This window comes from Glycine max, chromosome 3 (assembly GCF_000004515.6).
Source record: "Glycine max cultivar Williams 82 chromosome 3, Glycine_max_v4.0, whole genome shotgun sequence".
NCBI classification, from domain to species: Eukaryota; Viridiplantae; Streptophyta; class Magnoliopsida; order Fabales; family Fabaceae; genus Glycine; species Glycine max.
Genome location: NC_016090.4, coordinates 32,538,678 through 32,558,357, shown reverse-complemented (window position 1 = coordinate 32,558,357; position 19,680 = coordinate 32,538,678). Strand labels below are relative to the sequence as shown.

General features: G+C 33.3%; 2 protein-coding genes across 2 annotated transcripts; both read right to left on the bottom strand.

Moving 5' to 3' along the window:
* Nucleotides 1-7,073: 7,073 nt before the first annotated feature.
* On the bottom strand, nt 7,074-8,237 carry LOC106798240 (uncharacterized mitochondrial protein AtMg00810-like). Its single transcript, XM_014774222.1, has one exon. The coding sequence runs from the start codon at nt 8,235-8,237 to the stop codon at nt 7,074-7,076; it is 1,164 nt and encodes a 387-aa protein (XP_014629708.1).
* A 2,038-nt stretch (nt 8,238-10,275) lies between these two features.
* Nucleotides 10,276-11,100, bottom strand: LOC102659578 (uncharacterized). The gene has a single exon (XM_006577576.1). The coding sequence runs from the start codon at nt 11,098-11,100 to the stop codon at nt 10,276-10,278; it is 825 nt and encodes a 274-aa protein (XP_006577639.1).
* Between the last annotated feature and the right edge of the window lie 8,580 nt (nt 11,101-19,680).

The following is a 19,680-nucleotide window of genomic DNA, read 5'->3' as shown; positions in this document are numbered from 1 at the left end:
TAAAAATCAAAACTATGATGATAAAAATGTGAAAAAAACACTTGCATAATAAAACCCGTGAAAAATAATAGTTAATAGTAAAATATGCAATTAAACCAAAATAATATTATTTTATTTTTTCTTTTATTTCAGTTTGTTCTTTTAAATTTAAAAAGTCCTACTTTATTTTTTGTAAGTTAGGGTGTTGGCAAGTAGGTTCGTGTATGTTTTATCTAAATTTAAGACCTAATTTAATCAAATTTGATCAGTTTGATTTAATTCAGTTTTTACAATTTATTTTTAAAACTCAACTCATTCATGAATGGTTTGATTTAGTTTGGGTCACCAGGCTATCCATTTAAATTTGATCTTTTTTTCCTTAAAACTGTTATTTTATATTACGATTCATTTAAATATCCAATATAATTAATACAATTCAAATATCTAATATAATTAATACAATATTATCAAATGTCTGAAAGTAGTAAAATTGATTCATTTAATATCATCAACATAATATTCTAGAATATACTAATACAAATTAAAACAAAATATTCTTCAATGAGATTTATTGTAATAGTCTGAATCATAATTATTTTCTATAAACTAATTTCTTGCAATGAGTTTTGATGCAACCAGATTTGTTGAAATAAATAAACAAAAATAAATGATCCAACCCATGATAGTAAAAATAAATATAAAAAGGTGAAATAAATAACAATATACTTGAAAATAATACATTAAGAAGTTTCAACACTAGTAGTCAAAACTGTTGTAACACTTGGAGTCTCAATATTAGTAGTATTTAAAATCAAATCAAATAATTTTAAAACTTTTGATTGATTTTAATCGATTTAGTTTAGATATGTAAGTTTAAACATGTAACCCAACTTATACATGAACGGTTTGGATATTCAATTTAATTTTAACTTAAATATATAAATGATCCAATCCAAATTATTTAAAGTGCTTTTTATTGGATTAAGGTAATCCCTTATTCAATTTTCTTACACTAACAATATTGACCGAATTTTCAAACTGCTATATCACATGACATTTGTTAGAGTTTGTTATGTATTATCATATTAACTTGATTAATTTAGTGTGATAAATTGATAAAAGAACAATAATTTGATCTAACAAAAATTCTTAAAAACCTAAAGTGAGATTTCTTAAAGATAGAAAAGAACTTGAGCCAAAAGAAAATGAAATGAAGGAACAAAAGTGAATTTTAATCAAAATTCTTTCATTCATTTAGTCTTTTTTATTGTCTCTCAAATTCACAAAGGACAAGATTTCATCTCCATATGTTAAGCATCAACATCATGTTAGTTGGCTTACGAATACAACTGGCATCAAATCATTAACAATTATTTTTTAATAACTATATGCAGATTGGGGCCAACCACTACGACCCTTACCACATGGTTATCACTTTAAATTTGCCTCCGTGTTGAATAATTAATCATTATTCTTTGATAGGATTATTTATTTGGCAAAAAGCTTAGTAAAATAATATATTCTGTTTATGAATTATGATGCAAAATAAATAATATTGTTATTAATCAATTCAATGTTAGTGGTATGTTGAGGTGCCTTCATTCTTGGCGTACCATGTGTATAGGAAAGACAGTTTCTAAATTTAAAATGACAGACAACTGGATGGATTAGTTAGGTTAGGTCTGGTCAAATTGTCAACTCCAATCAAATAATAGCTCAAAGTGTGGTTAACAAGTTTCTAACAAGGGAAAAATGGATTTCACAAAGTCAATGTGGTCCTCCATATTATCCATCACTTTTTTTTTTACCAGTTCCAAATTTATTTAATGACAAGTACAACTCATTCACCAAGAAGCTGCAACTTAGTTAACCTAATCCTAAGACTCAATTTGGATTAAATTTTAATATACATGTAAGTTTTTGAAGTTCAATTACAAAATTTTCCTGTTAAGATTTTTCTAAGACGAGAATATTGAAGTTTATGGATACTTACAGAGAAATTAACAGACAAGCTTTTGAAAAGGTAGAGGTATATAAGTTAATTTTTATTAATGTAAAAGTTTTATTTATTTTATTTTTCTATAAAAATTTATGAATTATTATAAATTTAATAGACAATTTTTTAAAATTGAGGTACACAAATTAATCTTAATTTATACAAAAAGGTTTTATTTTATTTTTTTATAAGTATTTGTTAAAAAATTATCTTAATTTGAATACTGAATTTTAGCTGATGTCCTAAACACCCAACTTATTTTATAAACATTTTTTTTCTATAAAAACAGGAAAATTGGAGATTATAATCTTTTTCAAACATGCTCTTACTCTTATCCTCTGTTTGGACTGAAAGAAAGAAAGTGAGAAACCAAAGAAAAATTTAAAATTTGAATTAAGAGAAAAATGAGAGGAAAAAAATTTAAATTTTTTTCTTTACAAGTTAATCTTTCTCTTCATTTTCTTTTATTTTTCTTTTCAGCCAAACAAAAAATACATCATTATTCATGTTTTCTTTTCTATTTTCTTTTCTTTCATCCAAGCATACCATTAACACCTTCTTGCAAGGTGATAGGAGGTATGACCACATTCCCCTTGAATTACCAAAAAACAATAAAAAAAAACATGTACAAAATCCTCCCTTTTTTAACACATATGATGAGAAAAAAAAGGTAATGCCCACACAACAAAACAATGCCCAAAAAGAAGAGTGCTGTTAGGTGCACCCAACATTATTGTTGGTGCATCCAACACTAACCACGAAAAGATAGAAATACCCCTTACGGATCAAGTTTATCCATAAGTTAATTTTTAAGACTTACGGATCAACTTGATCCGTAAATTTTTTACAGATCAAGTTGATCCGTAATTTTTAAAAATCAACTTACGAATCAACTTGATCCGTAACGGGAGAAATTAGCAGGGGCAATTTTTGTCATTTTCAAAGAAAGCTGGTGCACCAACAATAATGCTGGGTGCACCTAGCAACACTCCAAAAAGAATTGAAGTCTTCGGTGGCCCAAAGCATATGAAGCCCACACCTTCCTATAAAGCCTGGCCCAACAAAGTGACAGGCACCTCAATCAGCAATAGGCAGCAAAATGCACACAGACGGAGAAATTGGGGGTCAATGGAGGAAAACAATTCGTTGGCCCTTTTATTTATTTATTTATTATTTATCTACTTTATTATATGTAAAAGTTCCAATTAATATATCCACCACTACAAACAACAACTATAATCAGTAATTCCTAATATAACTTCACATTGTTCCATGAAACTACACATATATAGGCAGTTTCTTTCAGTTGAGACTTGAATGATATGACAATTATCGAACAGGAAGGAATTATATACACTAGAACTTCAAAGCATTGATGCAAGAAAATGGCATCATGAACAAAGTCTGCATGATTAACAAACAATAACAATCCTACAACATATTTAAAACTTTACAGAGAATTTTCCTACAATAAAGGTACATGGAAATGTCACAAATTTTGTGATGTGCAACTTAACAGCCACAACCACGACCACATTCCCCCCCGAATTGTTTCTACAAAAGAGGTTTAGTTAACCAAAAGAGCAGTAGATTCAAGCTCTCACTGAGATTATTCAAAGTAAACCGATTGAGTATTGAGTTTTTCCCTTTTGGAGCTAGCTTAACTGTTTTCAAATGTATATTCATACTGATGCTGATATCAATACTTGTAATAGGGCTACTTCTATGGTACTCCTCTCTTATTCTTTGAGATCTATTGTCTCAAGCCACACATCATAGAGCTCAAAGAAGAGAAGTAAAATACCAACAAAGTAACTCATTGAATTTAATTAAAATGATATAAGATACAATGGCATTAGCTAAGTGTTCTTTATATAGAATTTATTTTTAACAAACCAATATTACTCTTAAAATTAACATGGGTCGCATATAACCTTTGTCCCTTAAACATCTTTAGAAGTTCAATTTCTGATCCATGCGTTTTAAAAAATATTTATTGAAAGATGTCAATCTCTTAAATAAATCTTCGTACCTCATGGAATCAATCATTGATTTTCAGTTGAGAGTTCACCCAAAAACATATCACCCTTAACACCTCTGCAAGCTTGATCATAAATGGTACCATCACAATGAGCTTGAATTACAAGACAACAAACTAAAAAATATAAGGTGTTGCTACGTGTACCAGCGGAATTATTGGTACACCCAACAATTTCACATTTTTCCAATTTTCTCCTTTTAGGTTATTAGCATAGTGCTCTAACCAATTGAGCTAATGAACCAATTATATTATAAAATAAATAATGTTGTTATACATAATGTATATTTAATGCGCATGTAAATTTAAATAATAAATTTTGTGATAATTAATTTTTATATAACTCATATGAATTATTTAATCCGCATATTTTTTTTTATAAAAAATATTTACTATTAAAAAATTTAATGTATATTAAATTTTGTAATAGTAATTTATTTTAATGCACAAATAAGTAATTTAACATATTAATAATTAAAAAAATAAAACTTTAAGAAATTAAAAAAAACAAAAAACCAATACAAATGAAGTTCATTTGTATTGGTTTATACGGATGAAGTTCATCTGTATATCTTTATATGGATGAAGTTCATCCGTATAAAGTATACGGAAGAACTTGAAAAGGAACAACGAACCAAGAACATTAATAAAAAATGCTGGGTCCACCAGCAATACTGCTGGGTGCACCTAGCAACACCCAAAAATATATACAAAATGATTCCTTTCTTTTTTTTACACATGCCAAGAAAAAAATAGTAGCCCAAAATAATCAACAGATCCAATAGCAGCCCAAACCCGTAACCAGAACACATGCACCTCAATTAACATTCACACATATACTAACACATGAAAAAAAAGTAGCTGGAGTTGCAATTAGATCCAGATATTATTTTGTTTAACGTCTTATTAACCAGTATTCTTAATTTCTGTAAATATATTTTAAAATAAAAGGAGAAAAATTAAAATTGAAATATATTTTTTATATTCATAAATATACCAAAGTCCCATTTTAGTTCTGGTAAAAAAATTATTTACTTTTTGTCATCGTGAAATCATATTGTGTCATTTTTGTGTGAAACTAGATTTGATTATGTCTAAAAATGATGGTCTTTATTTTTAAAATTTAAAAGTGATTCATGACGGTTAAAAATTATCACAAACTAAAAAAAATAATACAATAATCAGATTCAAAAACCCAATAAGCCAAATCAAAAATAAAGAAATCCAATCCCTCTTTCCTAAAATTAATCCATATCAAGAAACTCACAACACACCCAAATCAATCCAGATCCAATAAAAAAAATTCCACAACCAATGTGAACAATATAAGAAAGAAACAAAAAAAAAAGAGATCATTACAGAAAGAAAAAATGAATCACTGAATTTGCGACAACAAAACCCATTCTTTCACACAATGAAGAAGAATAAATCACCCTTCAATATACCAAAAGTCACTTTTAGTGACAATTAGTTTAGCTTTTAGTGGTAATATAGATAGGCACTAAAACATTTACAGACAATTAGATTATGGCCGGCGTATCCAGGTCGGCAAAAGTATTACCAACATTAATTTATTGTAAATGCTGGTAAAGACTCTTGTATTTTTCGGCAAAAACCAAGTAACTTTAGTAGCAATACTTGCAACATTAGATGGCCACTAAACGTAATTATCCAACTAGCCTTCGATGTCCTTTATTATTAGCAGCAAAAGCCAAATTATTACTATTGCTAATTTGGTATATATAGCCACCAACCAAATTATTACTATTACTTCTACAGTCGTTTTAATAATGTACTCATTTTTAAGGAAGAAAAACTTCAATTAAATAAAATTAACAGTGGTCCAAGCCTACATAATTTTTCCTAAGCAATGCATGAACATCCAGACCTTCCAACACACCAAAAATGTTTAATGTCAATCCTATAAGCAATAGTAATAATGTAATATATACAAAAGTCAGGATCAACAAGTTAAAAGTACAAATTAGTGAAGAGTAAAGTTGAAAGAGCCTCCATTGATCCACGCATTGAGTGTGTCAAGACAACTCTCCATAATTTAATTCTAGGTCCTTTCGTACCTTCGTAACTTTTGTCAAGACTCCCAATTCTTTTGAATAGTTGATTGAAATGTGGTTATTCTAATTGTAGTTCTAAGCTGCAGCTACATTAATCTGTCAGCAAAGTTTATTATATGAAAATTGATTTAATACACCAAATGGGAAGAGGTTCCCATATAATTTGTCAGTCTTATTTTTTTGCCAACTTTCAGCCCTCTCCCTATGGTCGAGATACTAGTAACCTCCGCGGAGGTCACATTCACAAGAATCAGATAATCCGTCTTCCGCGTGCTAGGAGTTTTAAGCTTTCTTTGCCCAAATAGGTTGCTAGGAAGAGAATTGCTAAATTCCCTATCGCTGCTATCTAAAATTCATCATAATGAAATCCTGGAAAGTTAAAGAAATAAAATGTAGAGAGGAAAATGCTTAATTATACAAGACAAAGACAATACAATATGGCAAGATGAGAAGAAAACCTCTTGATAAAAAGTGATTATAAAGTTAAAAATAATAACAAGCAATAAACTTGGATAGTCAGCTACCGTAATTGACAAAGTCACCATATTACTATTAAGATTTGATATGATTGCCTGCAAAGACATAGGCATTCAGCAATCAACGAATCAGGGCTCAAAAGAGAAGACAAATGGTGTAACAAAATCAACAGTGGGCACCAAAATTTTACGAAACTAAGCTTAAAGATTAATCATCATAGAGAGAAGTCATTTGGCACAATAAATGAAAAACTAAAAAGTTATAAGCGTCAGTCTGTTTACTGTTGGAAGAAGAAGAAGATTTTATTTCATTTGGCACACAAAATGCAAGAGTATGATCCCCTATTTATACTAAAATAGAGTGACCACTCACATAATTTGCTTATTCAAGAATACTGAATGCTCACATAATTGCTTATTCAAGACTTTGTAACTTACAACCTTACAACTTTCATCTTCCACAATTTAAGGCTCATAAAACTTGTTATTATTATTTTTCTAATTAATATCTAACATCCTCCCTTAATTGGAAAATTCTTCTGCACACCAAGTCTTGCTCGCAATCTTCGAAAATCTTCAAATTTGAGAGGCTTGGTGAAAATATCCGCAACTTGATCTTGAGTTTCCACATGAGTCAATTCTACTTCTTTTTTTGTAATGCACTCTCTAATGAAATGATACCTTGTATCTATATGCTTACATCGTTCATGGAACACCGGATTCTTGGCAAGCTCTTGTGCAGATCTATTATCAACATAGATCTTTGTGCTTTCCTTTTGCAACAACTGAAGTTCCTCCAACAATCTTCTTAGCCAAATGGCATGACATGTGCAAGAAGTTGCAACTACATACTCGGCTTCACAAGTAGAAAGTGTCACAATGCCTTGCTTCTTAGAACTCCATGTAAAAACACAATCACCCATAAAAAATACAAATCCGGTAGTACTTTTTCTATCATCAACATCTCCGGCAAAATCACTATCACAAAATCCCACAAGCTTATAGTTATTGGAGGGAGAATAAAACAATCCAAAATCAATTGTACCTTTCAAGTAACGAAGAATTCTTTTTGCGGCTTTTAGATAAGGAGATGTAGGAGCCTCCGTAAAGCGACACACAACTCCCACCGCATATAGAATATCGGGCCTTGTATTGGTTAGATACCTAAAACTCCCCACAAGACTCTTGAAGACCGTGGAGTCTACCTTCTCTCCTTCATCAAACTTTGATAACTTCAAGCCACCTTCCATAGGAGTGTTCACGGGATTGCAATCAAGCATATTAAATTTCTTCAACACTTCTTTTGTGTAGCTTTCTTGTGAGACAAAGATACCATTCTCCGTTTGCTTCACTTCCATTCCCAAGTAATATGACATGAGTCCCATATCTGTCATATCAAATTCACGAGACATGGACTCCTTGAGGTCTTCAAACAAATTTGGGTTATTGCCGGTAAAGATAAGGTCATCCACATAAAGACAAATAAATAAGACATCACCATTATTAAAAGTTTTAACATAAAGAGCATACTCATTTTGACAATGAACAAACCCATTGTCTTGGAAGTACTTGTCAATGAAAGTATTCCATGCCCTCGGTGCTTGCTTTAGACCATACAACGCCTTGTTCAATTTCAAGACTTTTCCTTCTTTACCTTCGATGACAAAACCCATTGGTTGTTCAACATAGACATCTTCTTCAAGATAGCCATTTAGAAATGCCGATTTTACATCAAGCTAAAAAATTCTCCACTTCATTTGAGCTGCCAAGGAAATAAGAAGACTAATGGTCTCCATGCGGGCAACCGGTGCAAACACTTCATCATAATCAACTCCATATTGTTTCTTATAACCTTTAGCTATAAGTCTTGCTTTGTGTCTCTCAACCTCTCCTTTTGCATTCTTCTTGATTTCGAACACCCATTTGACTCCAATTGCTTCATGACCTTTGGGAAGGCTTGATAACTCCCAAGTGTTGTTCTTCTCAATGGCTTTGATTTGTTCTTCCATGGCTTGTCTCCACCTTTTGTCTTTCATTGCTTCATCAAATTTTAAGGGTTCACTGTCAACAAAAAGACAAAACAAATCATTTATAACTTCAGCTTCATCATATAATTCTTGAATATTTCTCATTCTTCTTGGCCTTTCACTTGAACTCCCTTCGAAAGATGATGAGGCTTCATTGGTTGAAGGAGTTGGTGAAAGTGCTGGAGTTGAATCATTTGGAGTCAAGGCTTCTTCATCTATTTCTTCAAAGTACAAGAAAAAATCATAAGTGTCTTCTTTCTCCTCCCAATTCCATGTGCCTTCTTCATAGAACTCGACATCTCGGCTCACAATTGTCTTTCCATTGTTTGGATTGTACAATTTGTAGCCTTTTGAGCTTGCATCATAGCCAATGAACACATGTTTCTCACTCCGATCATCAAACTTGAATCTTCCTTGGTTGGGTACATGAGCATATGCAATGCTCCCAAATACTCTCAAGTGATCAACTCTTGGCTTCACTCCACTCCATGCTTCTTGTGGTGTTTGATCTTTGACATTCTTTGTTGGGGAGCGATTGGACAAATAAACGGCACTTGCAACAGCTTTGGCCCAAAATTCCTTTGGCATATTTTTAGCCTTCAACATACATCTAGTCATATTAAGAATAGTTCTATTTTTTCTCTCCGTTACGCCATTTTGATGTGAATTCGCCACCTCTATCGGATCTTAGAACTTTGATTACATAACCACTTTCCTTTTCCACAAGAGCTTTAAAATTTTTAAAAACTACAAATGCCTCAGATTTTTGCTTTAGAAAATAAACCCAAGTTTTTCTACTATAATCATCAATAAAAAGCAAGAAATATTCATTGTTACCACATGAAAGAGGATTGATTGGGCCACACACATCGGTGTAAACAAGTTGGAGAGGCTCCTTTGCTCTTGAATTAGCTTCTTTTGGAAAACTCCTTCTTGCATGCTTTCCAAGGAGACATGCTTTACACAATTGATTAGGATGGTTGATGTGAGGCATCCCTTTCACCATCTTCTCCTCTCCTAAGGATTTTAGTGCTCCAAAATTCAAGTGCCCAAATCTCATATGCCAACACCATGATTCATCTTTTATGCTAGTCTTCAAACATTTTGCTTCATTGGTTTTAATGTTCAAAGTGAACATTCTATTTCTTGACATAAACACCTTGGCAATCAAATTAGAATTTTGATCTCGAAGCCATAAACAACAATCTTTCATATGAATTTCATACCCCTTTTCAACAAGTTGTCCCAAACTCAAAATATTGCTTTTTAGTTTAGGAACATAGTAAACATCCGTGATTAATTTGTGAGCACCATCTTTTAAAGAAATTAAAATGGTACCTTTTCCTTGGATTTGCACCTTGGAAGAATCTCCAAAAGAAACATTTCCTTTCACCTTCTCATCAAGTTCCACAAATTTCTCTTTGCATCCACACATGTGGTTGCTTGCTCCATTGTCAAGATAGCATAAGCATTTGTCTTGCTTCTCACCATTATTAAGTGATAGTAGTAGTGTTGGCTCTTCAACTTCTTTATCTTCTTTATCTTCAACAAGATTGACCTTCTCTTCAACATTTGTTCTACACTCCCAAGAGTAATGGCCATATTTATGACAATTAAAACATTCAACATTAGATTTATCATACCTCCTTTCATATGCTTTTTCATAATTGTTTCTACCTCTTCCTCATCCTCTTCCACGACTTCTAGTGGATTGATGGCTCCTCCATTCATTATTGTCAAAATTATCACGATCTTCTCTTCCTCCTCTTCCTTGGCCATGACCACATCCACGACCACGTCCTCTTCCACGTCCACGTGCTTTTTGACTACTTTCTCCTCCATTTTCTTTCAAAGAAGCTTTGACTTTGAGGACTTGCTCCAATGGCTCATCATGTCTTCTATTGAACCTTTCTTCATAGGCTTGAGGAGAACCCATCAATTGGTCTATGGTCATTGAGTCTAAATCCTTAGACTCTTCAATAGCACAAACCACATAATCAAATTTAGCGATTAAGGAGCGACGAATCTTTTCCACCACATGAACATCTTCCATATTTTCTCCATAACGCTTCATTTGGTTCACAATAGCCAACACCTTGTTGCCAAAATCTGAGATAGATTCGGATTCCTTCATATGCAATGATTCAAACTCTCTACGTAGAGTTTGTAGGCACACCTTTTTTACCTTATCAACACCTTCAAGGGAGGTTTTCAAAATCTCCCATGCTTCTTTGGATGTGGTTGCATTTGACACCAACTCGAACATAGCTTCATCCAAACCTTGATGAATGAAAGTAAGTGCTTGTTGATCCTTCTTCTTCGACTTCAACAAAGTCTCCTTCTCATTTGGTGACAAAATAGCCTCATTTTGAGGTTGGGTATAACCTTTCTCTACAATCTCCCATGCATCTTGAGAACCTAACAAGGTTTTCATGCGACGACACCAATTATCATAATTCTCTTTGGTAAGACGAGGGAATTGAAACATACTCAAGCCATTGCTTGCCATCTCTCAACTCACAAAGTGTTTTTCTCTCAACTCACAAAGTGTTTCTCTCTCAACACTTTAGAACTCAAGCTCTGATGCCACTTTGTTGGAAGAAGAAGAAGATTTTATTTCATTTGGCACACAAAATACAAGAGTATGATCCCCTATTTATACTAAAATAGAGTGACCACTCACATAATTTGCTTATTCAAGAATACTGAATGCTCACATAATTTCTTATTCAAGACTTTGTAACTTACAACCTTACAACTTTCATCTTCCACAATTTAAGGCTCATAAAACTTGTTATTATTATTTTTCTAATTAATATCTAACAGAAACCTTTTCTTATTTAAGGTTTTCATGAAAAATATTTTCTTAATAAAAGTTAGGGTGATATGATATACAAATATGGAGGATCACCTTAAACTGCAAGAACATTTTGGAAACCATTAGACTTGGTGTGAACCATAGTAGGGGTACAAGGTTGTCTATGGCTTAAGAAATAAAACACACTACTTCAGATGACAAAATGTGCATGTAAAAACAATTATGAGTTCACTGAAAATTCTTAACAGTATTTCACACTATCAATATTGATCCCCTGTTGAATCATAATTTAGAATAAATAGTAAGGAGTAACCTTGGTGGTGTTCATATAAGAGCTGAATGAACATGGAAAAACAAAATCTGCTTCTAATTCAACCGATCATATGAATAGTTACAGACCAACATAAACTGAAATAAATTGACAACCAAATTGAACAAAGAAACTAAAATTTGTCAGAAACAAATTAACAATTTTGCTAATTGATTGTTACAATATGTATTTCTTAGTTACATTTATAGAACTAGTAGCATACATATCATTCTTGTTCTTGCTAGTTGATAGTACACTAGTTACATTTATTGAACTACTAGTATACATATCATTGCATTTTGTAGTCTTCTTGTTTTGTCTCTGCACCTGCAATGTAAACACATTGATGTTATAACTAAGAGGCTAAAACATTTGGATAAGCAAGTAGGTTGCTTATTCTCATAATTAATTAAAGAAAATAACCATTCTTGTCATTTTTTTTAAAAATTACACCAAAATGATAAAAAGAACCAAAAGGTGTTCAGCGCGTAGCTAATATTAATGTATGTACTTAGGGTTGGAAATGAATTTCAAGATAAGATTTCCTTTAAAATCAATTAACAAAAATAATTTATTAATATATGAACAAAAGGAATTAAAAGCAGGAAACACTACTAGAATTTATACGTTTAACATCATACGGTTAACATCGGTTATTGAAAAAACTGATGTTAACAAAACCAAAGGTACCAATTTTCGTAAATAATTTGACTTAACAACGGTTTTTAAAGAAAACCGATGTTAACTAATTGAGGTTAACATCGGTTTTCTGAAGAAAACCGATGTTAAGTCAAATTATTTACTTAAAAGGTTTTTTCCACTCGCGCTCAAACAACCTTCCTCTTCTCCCTTTCACCCGTAAGACCCTGCTATAGTATCACAAAAAGCCTTCCTCTTCTCCCTTTCAGCCTTCCTCATCTTCGTCGTTCGTGACTGGCGCGAAGTGGAGCATCCTCCGTTGGAGTCCGATATCAACGCAAGGTATGTGTTTTGCTTCTTGTCTGATTTTTGTGAGGTTTTGCAAACCCTTTTCACCTGACTGCTTTGTCTCAACTTCACCGTTCGTGGGTGGCACCATGATAGGGATTCAGCCGAGGTTCCACAAACCCTTTTCAGTTGAGTGCACGTGGCCAGTCTCGCTCTCACTCACGACCAACCTCGCTCTAGGTGGCCACTCTCAAAAGGTTAGTGTTCATTTTGGATTTGGATGCATGTTTTTTTTCATTGTTTATGCCTTTTTTTGTGTGTTACTGTTGAAAGAAACATAGATTATTAGAGAAAGGAACAATGGTAGTGTTTACACGTATTGGGTGTTAGCCATTTTTAGGTCTAGGAATTGTAGCAGTACTTAGGAGGAGTCTTTGTTACTTATTCTCATCATTTTTCATTTCTTCTTCTTTAATAAACCACCATTTTTCATTTTTTCCCTACTATGGACCAAGATATTTGGGGATTTGTTTTGCTGCTGCTCATTAACTGCGGTATGTCTTGCACAAAGCATCAGATTGCACTTTTCATGCAGTGATGTTTGTCATATATGTGTCTCTGACTCTAGTAATATTGTTTTTCCCATGTGTTAGCAATTTAGCTTTTTATGCTGGATGCACTTGGTCATATGCATCATGCAAACATGTCATTGTTTTCTAGGAAAGAAATGCGCTGTGGTCATCCTTTGTTGTTCTGCATTTCATAAATTTGTTTGTTCTTGTTTCATTTTTTGTCCCTCATGTTATGTAGATAAGCTTGTTGATTAATTTATCTTGAATTGCAAAATCTGTGTATTAAATGTGGGACAGATCTTATTTTCTTACAAATTGGATGCCAAATCATGTGAAGAATCTTGTATAGGTCTGCATGTGTTTTTTAACCCCTCCTAGGGGTGTCGTGTGCCATTCCCTATCACGTCACTTCCTAGGGCTTGCTCCCTCCTGAATTACACACACACACACAAACAAAATGTTATATTTTCTTGTTTAAAGCATGCATTTCCATGTTTTCACTTTCCAAAGGTGACTTGCATGGTGAAGAATGTCATACATAATGAGTGAGTTATTTCTTAATGTACAAGTCTGTTTGTTTTGCCAATGTCAGCAATATGTTGTATTTATTTGTTTGTCATAACTTTGTTTCTATTTCTCTTTGCATGCATGATTCAATTGAGTTGGCATGCTTGTTTTTTGGGTCTTTAAGCTGGTCTCATGTAATTGCTGCTGTTGTAAGGAAACATTTATTGTTTAATGACGAGTCTGTTAAATTTTCATTTTGGACTTGGTAGAGCTGTTGAGCATGTAAAGGGAGACCTCGTTCCACTTTCATTTTCATTTATGATGTGTCTGCTTTGCTTGTTTATATATATATATATATACACACACACACACACACTTACTTGCAATGCACTGCCCTCTTTTCATATCCTGTTCCATTGCCCTCATATGAGAAAATATAAAATCAGGATTAGTGCAATCGCATAGATTATATGACGAAGTAAATTATCAAATAATATGCATCTAGCAAATGCTAGTTATTGGCTGTAGCAATACATCCAAGGATGTCAGCTGCACACTACGATGGATGACTATTTGGATGTTTTATATACCCAGAAACATATTTAATGCCATTACAACCATTTGGTTGCATTGGCATATGGTAGTTCATGTATTATTAATCCCGTACGTGTTTTGGACTTCATTGAATGGCATGCAATCTTGGTCGACCTGTATCATGGTAAGACGTGGTTGATCAGCACTGAACAATGAGTTATCATCATATATGATAATCAGCTTCTTCCTGCTGATTGCTAGAAATATCACCAAGTAGAAATGTGTATACTGTTCTAGGACGTGGCTATTATAATTGTCCTTGTGTGGAGTAAAAATAAGAAATAGTGACTTTGCTCACAGCATGTGCGAGTATGTTTTCAATTTTCTATGGATATGGGAGCTTAATGTATATGGGTAGAGTCTCTAAAGTTTATATCAATTGGCAGCTCAATAACATTTCTAAGCAGTAAGGATAATTTTTACATCAATTGGAAGCTCAATCTGCAGTGTGCAGCTAACATCCTTGGATTGCTGCAACCAAAAACTAGCATTTGGTAGATGCATACCATTTGATAATTTAGTAATTTACTTTGTCATCTAATCTATGCAATCGCACTAATCCTGGTTGTACTTTCTCATATGGGGGCGATGGAATAGGATTTGAAAATTGGGCAGAGTCCATTGCAAGTATATATATAAACAAGCAAAGCAAACACATCCTAAATGAAAACGAAAGTGGAACAGGGTCTGCTCCCTTAACACGGAGGGGAATTGCATAAAATTGCATCGGGTAATGAGTTTCTTTTAGTAAGTTATTTTTTCTAGGTACATATTTGTTAACTTGTATCTTTACTTCTCTCGCTCATTTTGAAGTCCATAGTGGCTTTATTTTTAGCAAAAGGACCATCAAAGCTCTGGTAGAAATGCACAAAAAGAATTAGTTTTTTATGACAAAAACAAAAGGCTGGTTACTTTACATTTGATTTCTTCTAAGCTCCCAAGTTCGTATTCTCTTTACATTCCTCTTATATATGAATTTCATACACCTTTTCAAGTGTTTTTCATCAAGTAGCACTCTTCGCTTCTGTGCAGCAAGTATTGATTTTTGTTTTTTTTGGTGAATCAGCAAGCATCAAATGATGTTATTTTTATTTAAGTGACTTTTTTTTTAAGATGATTCACAAAGAAGATTATTAAAAGAGGTTATAAGCTTCAACGTGATAAACTCTTATTTATTATTCGTTTAATTAAGTTTATTAAAATAGACCAAATATTAGTCTAGACAGTAGATGATATATTCTCACCTATGGCACGTTGGATAAGGTAACGCGTAACTCTAGTAGACTTGATGTTTACTACCACACCACCATATTTTTTAATTTTTATGAAAATTTATAATTAATCTTGTAGCAATTGTAAAATCTAATTTTGCATTACTAGGTAACTTTATTAATTAGATAATAAAATAATTAAACCTACTTTTGGAATAGGAATTGAAAACAAAGGTTCCCTAGTTTTCCCACTGGTTTCTTCATGTTCAAATTCTTTTATTTTGTCATGATGTCATTTATGAAATTCAACAGTGTCTGCTGTTAATTGTGATGACTTTTCAGTTTCTGCACATTTGTACCAAAAGTTGTTGCTCACTTTCTTATTTTAAATTTTCCTTAATTAATTTCTTTTCTGTCCCGTACTCCTTTCCACACATTTGTATCAAATGTATAAGGTGTCTCTGTTAAGGAGTATGACATTCATCTTTCTAATCTATAACTGCATGGGATGGAGGCATTTTAAGTGGAATTTCAAGAATGAAAATGGTTTATCCTTCCATAATTGGAATTTTTGAATCAATTGATGGGTTTTGCCATAACTTGAGGCTGCTGCCACCCAAGGTTAGATGCCTCATTGATGGGAATGCCATTAATAAGGGATGTAGAATGGATGGCCATTGTCTGTTTTGAAATGGAGGAAGTTGGATTCATAGAACTTTGTTGCCTAGCTTCTAGTTGATCAAATTGTTGCTGCTTTGAAGGAAAGCCTAGGATGTAGGATAATACACACACACACACACAAGCAGAAGTAGTTAACTTAAGAAAAATTTAGATTGTATCTGAATTGTTTTTGATTGTCGAGATTATTAGCTATTTTGATGCTGGTTTGTTTGTATAAGTGGCTGTAATTGTTAGCTTTTCTAATTATATTAACTACTAATAAAAAAATTAAGGTATAAATGCAATTAGAATTTTGTTTATTATGTTCTCAAACTGATAGCCCAATTCCATTTGCTAACCCTACTCCGTTTTCATTTGTATTCTCAGCTTTGATACATTCCATTTGTAGTTTTCCCTAATTCCAAAGTAGTATGAGGTCGTCGTCAGCCCTTTTATAGGTAATGATTACCGTTCACCCTTTTTAGTTGACACTGCTTATAATTATTCAGAGGGTATTGATGGCCTTGTAATGAGAGACTAGACTCCTAGTGTGGGGTTTGATTTCTTTTTCTTTTTTAATAATAAATAATTTGGTACTAGAATTGAATTGAAGGGAGGGTAGCTAGGAAGGAAGGAACTGTAATTACATTACATATGCTTCAATCTGCAGGTACCTAGCCAGCTGCATGCTACAACTATTATGTGGTGTGTGACTCAAAATCACAAATGACACAAGTAAGAAGACTTTAAAGTAGTGCTGTCATAACTATTTTCAGTTATTATAACTGAATTGGTTTTGGCACCAAAGCATAGCTAGAGTGTACATATATATTCTTGATCATGTAATGCAGTGGGTGGTTTTTTAAGAGGCTGAAAACAAAGAAGCTGAAAAAACTGCAAAAATCAGAGAGTTCAAAAGGGAGGTAGTGAACTAGGTGATTGGGAGAGGTTTTCTTAAAAGAGAAACCAAGAGAGATCAAAGCTAGCTGCTGCTTATATTGAACTTGTAATTTCATGATCAATGTGATGATGAGGAGTTGCACTTTCCTGTGGATGTAGGCACATTGCCGAACCACGTAAATCTTTGGGTTCTTGCTCTGCTGTATTTGTTTGCTGTGTTTTCTGTTTTTTTCTTTTTTTGATCTTGTGCAGGTTTAAGAGTTGCATAACTTTTACAAAGAACCAACAAGTGGCGCCGTCTGTGGGGAAAATGATCAAGATCAAGAAAGATGGGAACAACAAAGTACGATATAGAGAAGTTTTCAGGGGAAAATGACTTCGGGTGATAGAGAATCAAGATGGAAGCAATCTTGATTCAACATGGCTGTGCAGAAGCTCTTAAAGGAGAAGAAAAGATGTCTGAATCTCTAAGCTCAAAGGAGAAATCAGAGATGATTGCTAAAGCCAAAAGTGCAATCATTCTATGCCTTGGAGATAAAGCTTTAAGAGAAGTTGTAAGAGAAAAGACAGCAGCCTCAATGTGGTTGAAACTAGAGTCATTGTATATGAAAAAGTCCTTTTCAAATCGGCTATGCTTGAAGCAACAAATGTACACCTTCAAGATGACAGAGTCAAGAACAACCACTAAACAATTGGTTGATTTCAACAAGATTCTTGATGATTTGGAAAATATTGAAGTAAAGCTTGAAGAGAAGGATAAAGCTCTCTTGCTTCCAAATTCCTTTGAACATTTCAAGGATGCAATTCTTTATGGCAAAGATCAAGACATTACCCTAGAAGGTGCAGACCTCAATAAGGACCAAGGAAATGCAAAAACAACAAGACTCCAAATCTGAGGATAATGGTGAAAGCCTGAATATTTCAAGGGGAAGGAGTGAAAAGAAGGGAACAAGAGGAAAGAAGTCCAGATCAAGGTCAAGGGATTCAAAGAATGGCCAGAAAACAAAGTTCAAATGCTTTAATTGTCACAAAACTGGTCATTTCAAGAAAGACTGCCCAGACAAGATCAAGAAAGGATCTTTGGACTCTGCTGACATAGTTGAAGCCTCTGAAGGTTATGAGAGTGTAGGTGTTTTAGTAGCTTCTAATACCAAAACACAAACAGAATGGATTATGGATTCTGGATGCTCATATCTAGCAGCCCAATAAAGGACTATTTTGAAACCTTGGAACTGAAACCAATATGAGCTGTATTGCTAGGAGACAACTACCCCTGCAAGGTACAAGGCATTGGAACTGTGAGATTAAAGATGTTTGATAATAGAGAGTATCTACTGAAAAATGTAAGGTACATTCCAAAACTCAAAAGAAATCTTATTTCCATAAACATGTTTGATGATCTAGGATATTCAACTAGAATTTTAAATGGTGTTCTTAAGATTTCAAATGGATCTTTAATCATAGCTAAGGGTAACAAGAATAAAAGTAATGGCTTGTTTATTCTTGAAGGTTCCACCATTGTTGGACATGCATCGGTAGCTAGTAATACATTGATTGATGAAACAAAACTTTGGCATTTGAGATTAGGTCATGTTAGTGAAAGAGGATTACATGAACCTGAGAAACAAAATCTGTTAGGTGGTGATAAACTAGATAAAATTGAATTTTGTGATCATTGTGTGCTTGGTAAATCCCATAGAATAAGCTTTGGCACGGGTATTCATGTTTCATCTAGGCCTTTTGAGTATGTGCATTCAGATTTATGGGGACCATCTAGAGTGAAAACTCATGGTGGAAGCTCATACTTTCTCACCATCATAGATGATTTCTCAAGAAGAGTATGGCTGTATGTTTTGAAAAATAAGTCGGAAGCTTTTCAAAAATTCAGAGAATGACATACTCTTGTTGGAAATCAACTTTGTACAAAATTAAAGTTTTAAGAACTGACAATGGCCTGGAGTTTGTTTCAGAGCAGTTCAATGAGTTTTGTAGAAAAATAGGCATCAAAAGGCATAAAACAGTCCCTCACACTCCACAACAGAATGGTTTGGTAGAAAGAATGAATAGGACCATTTTGGAAAGAGTGAGGTGCATGCTTCTAAGTGTAGGACTGCCAAAGACCTTTTGGGGAGAAGCTGCAAACACAACATCATATTTGATTAATAGATGTCCTTCATCAACCTTAGATTTCAAGACACCAATGGAAGCTTGGAGTGGTGAACCACCTGGCCTTTGCTAATGTTAAACAAGGAAAGCTGGATGCAAGGGCTGTAAAGTGTGTTTTCATTGGCTATCCTGAAGGAGTTAAAGGGTACAAGCTGTGGAAATTAGAACCGGATGAGACAAGATGTATCATCAGCAGGGATGTGACCTTTGATGAGAGCAGAATGACAATGCTAAATAAGGAGCAGAAAGATAATAGCTCAAGTGGTGAGAGTACCAATTTTGAGGTGGAGCATTCTGAAATTTTAGATCATGGCAGTGGAGATGCTATTGATCTCACTGATCAAGGAGAAGCTAGAGATAATGAAGAGCTGGTTACTCAGCATGACTTTGTCAATTATTCATTGACTAGAGATAGAGAAAAAAG